The 2,500-nt window shown below is 41.3% G+C and overlaps 2 protein-coding genes across 3 annotated transcripts in view; one reads left to right on the forward strand and one right to left on the reverse strand.

Moving 5' to 3' along the window:
* The window catches only part of LOC134302020 (mucin-2), an 11,776-nt gene extending 10,564 nt beyond the window's left edge, over positions 1-1,212 (reverse strand). Inside the window, exons 1-2 of the mRNA XM_062986994.1 lie at positions 976-1,212; positions 128-219 (exon numbers count right to left, since the gene is read on the reverse strand). Coding sequence (XP_062843064.1) covers positions 128-219; positions 976-1,057 — 174 coding nt within the window. The 5' untranslated portion in view covers positions 1,058-1,212. The remainder of the gene's footprint in view (positions 1-127; positions 220-975) is intronic.
* Positions 958-2,500, forward strand: part of irf6 (interferon regulatory factor 6) — a 9,555-nt gene continuing 8,012 nt past the window's right edge. The window contains exons 1-2 of one of the 2 annotated variants that reach the window (XM_062987000.1): positions 958-1,279; positions 1,867-1,994. In XM_062987000.1, the coding sequence (XP_062843070.1) occupies positions 1,160-1,279; positions 1,867-1,994 (248 nt within the window). In that variant the 5' untranslated portion in view covers positions 958-1,159. Of the gene's footprint in view, positions 1,280-1,866; positions 1,995-2,500 lie in introns of those variants that run through there. The other variant, XM_062987002.1, reaches the window with a different exon arrangement.

Here is a 2,500-nt window from a genome sequence, read left to right on the forward strand (position 1 = left end):
TCGACATTGTCCACATCAGTACAACCACACATCAGATGAACTGATTATATTATGGGATGTAACGTGTATCTGTGATCAATAGCTGATCAATACAAATCAAATATTGGACCGTGATCATGTGACTTACGGTACTGAAGTGTTTGACAGTGGGTCTGGACCGAACCTTCGCTGTTCCTGAATCTGGGATCACTGCAGAGTCGTACACAAACTCCACATTTTCTAAACATCACACACACACACACACACACACACACACACACACACACACACACACACACACACAGTCATGTGTTTAATCTGACTTGTTTTCATAATAAATCATGAATTATTGATAATCAGATAAACGTTAACATGATACTAAATCTCTATAAATAAGATGTTTATAATAAAACACAAACACACCCTGAACGTAAAACACCTGAATCAGCAGCGTGAAAATAAATGCTGTCATCAGGAGACGTGACACGGACTCCATAAAGTACCAGAAGATCAGAATAAACGTTGTTCTGGTTAACGACTGAATCCTGCAGAAGGACGTTTCATTTACGATGTTTAGATGAGACGCGGTTCAGGTCGGAGGTTCTGGATTATAAATCCATTAAAAGAGAAGACTCAGTTAACTGTGGTTTTGTTTAAATGTTTCTGGTAAAAGTTTTTTCTTATAAATTAAACGTTAAAGTGAATTTACTCTTTTATTTCTGAGCTGATTAAACGTGTTTCTGTTTACTCACATTTATAACCTGTTTTATAACCTTGTGTTTAACAGTTAATAATAACATGTCATGTGATCAGAATGGTTTTGGGTTGTTTGTAGGTTTGGTGCTGCGCTACAGAAGCAGTTTCATGTTGAGTGTTTATTTACAGCACGACAGGTACAAAGGTCACCATGGACACACTGATTACCCATAATACCTCACTCCACTCCTCACAAACTCTTTATTAATAATAATAATAATAAGAGGAATAAAATCTTACCGAGGTCTTTAAACTGTGTGTTGTTGTCAAACAGCGACTGATTCCTCCGGTTTAGGAAATTTAATCCTCCTTTTTTTATCATGCTGCTCTGCTGTGTGTGTGTGTGTGTGTGTGTGTGTGTTCAGTAGATCCCAGAGCAGAAGACCACGAGGAGAAGCGTCTGGGGCGTCTGATTGTCCCTCTGATGGTCCTCGTTCCTCTCAGTTCTGCACGTTCAGCTGTTACCTCTCGTGTCCCGTTCGCAGGTTCAGTCTGTCCTCTCTCGCCCTGCTGTAGCTCCGCCCACCAGGTGTGTTCAGTACAGGTGGGTTTAACCGAAAACCACACACACACACACACACACACAAGCTGAAACTCTTAATTATTCTTATTATTACTATTATAATTGTATTAATTCTTAGTATTAGTATTATTAATATTATTTTACATCACACAGTATTTCTGTGCCTCTGAGATATGCTGGATTCCCGGTTAGTGGTTAGCCTGTTAGCCTGTTAGCTGTTGTTTTTAGATTCTTGTTAAAGAAACGATTAAATCAGATTGTTTTTGGTTTAATGTTGAAAAGTTAGAAGTTAGAAGTTAGAAAAACAGGATCAGTTTCACAAAAAAGCTGAAGTGGACTGAGCAAATCTATAAAACCTGCAGTCAGAGGGTTCAGACTGTCACTGTTGGACCCCTGAGCAGGAAGTTTAATCCTCAGTTACTCAGATCGAGTCTCAGATGAAGCTCAGTTTGGTAAAAGTGCTGAAGATCCTAAAGATGATTAAACTATTACATCATAAATATTCACTATTCATAGATTCATTTTAGTTTAGTTTGGTTTGGACATACTCAGTTCCCCTTTGCATCTCCTCTAACACCTGGGATGTGTGGTCCGTATCTTTACACCAGCCAGCGGTGGATTTGTACAGTCGTAACACACGAGCAGACAGCAGGAGTCACTGCAGCAGTAAGGTGGCTGTACCCCGTCTGACCCCCACCTCCTACAGACACAGCCAGCGGACGCGGCCTGAGAGCAGGTCAGTGCTAAACTCTGATTAGAATGAAATGTGTTAGTGGAAATAAATCTACAGTCTTTAATCTGATAAATGTTAGATGGAGGTTCTGGGACGCGACCCGTTCAGTGTTTGAGATTGAAACAGAAGATCAGGGGTGAGTTTTCCACCCTGCAGGGTGACTGTGGGACTCTCAAACCAACCCTAAACAACCAGCAAAAAAAAGTCCTGAAGTTTTCACACCCGTGTTATTAGTCATGTTATTAAACCCACTCAGATCCCTAATGACGTCACTGTCAGCCCCACCCTCAGTGAGTGTGTGTGTGTGTGTGTGTGTGTGTGTGTTTCCCTACTGAGTTGTTGTGGAAATGTAAACCAGACCGGTCCACCCAGTCAGGTGAGTTTGTGCAGGTGGTTACCATGGTGATGAAGGTGTGTGTGTGTGTGTGTGTGTGTGTGTGTGTGTGTGTGTGTGTGTGTGTGTGTGTGTGTGTGAGCAGAACGTCCTTGGCGCTGCACCTTTTCTTAAA

This window comes from Trichomycterus rosablanca, chromosome 24 (genome assembly GCF_030014385.1).
Source record: "Trichomycterus rosablanca isolate fTriRos1 chromosome 24, fTriRos1.hap1, whole genome shotgun sequence".
Classification (NCBI taxonomy): domain Eukaryota; kingdom Metazoa; phylum Chordata; class Actinopteri; order Siluriformes; family Trichomycteridae; genus Trichomycterus; species Trichomycterus rosablanca.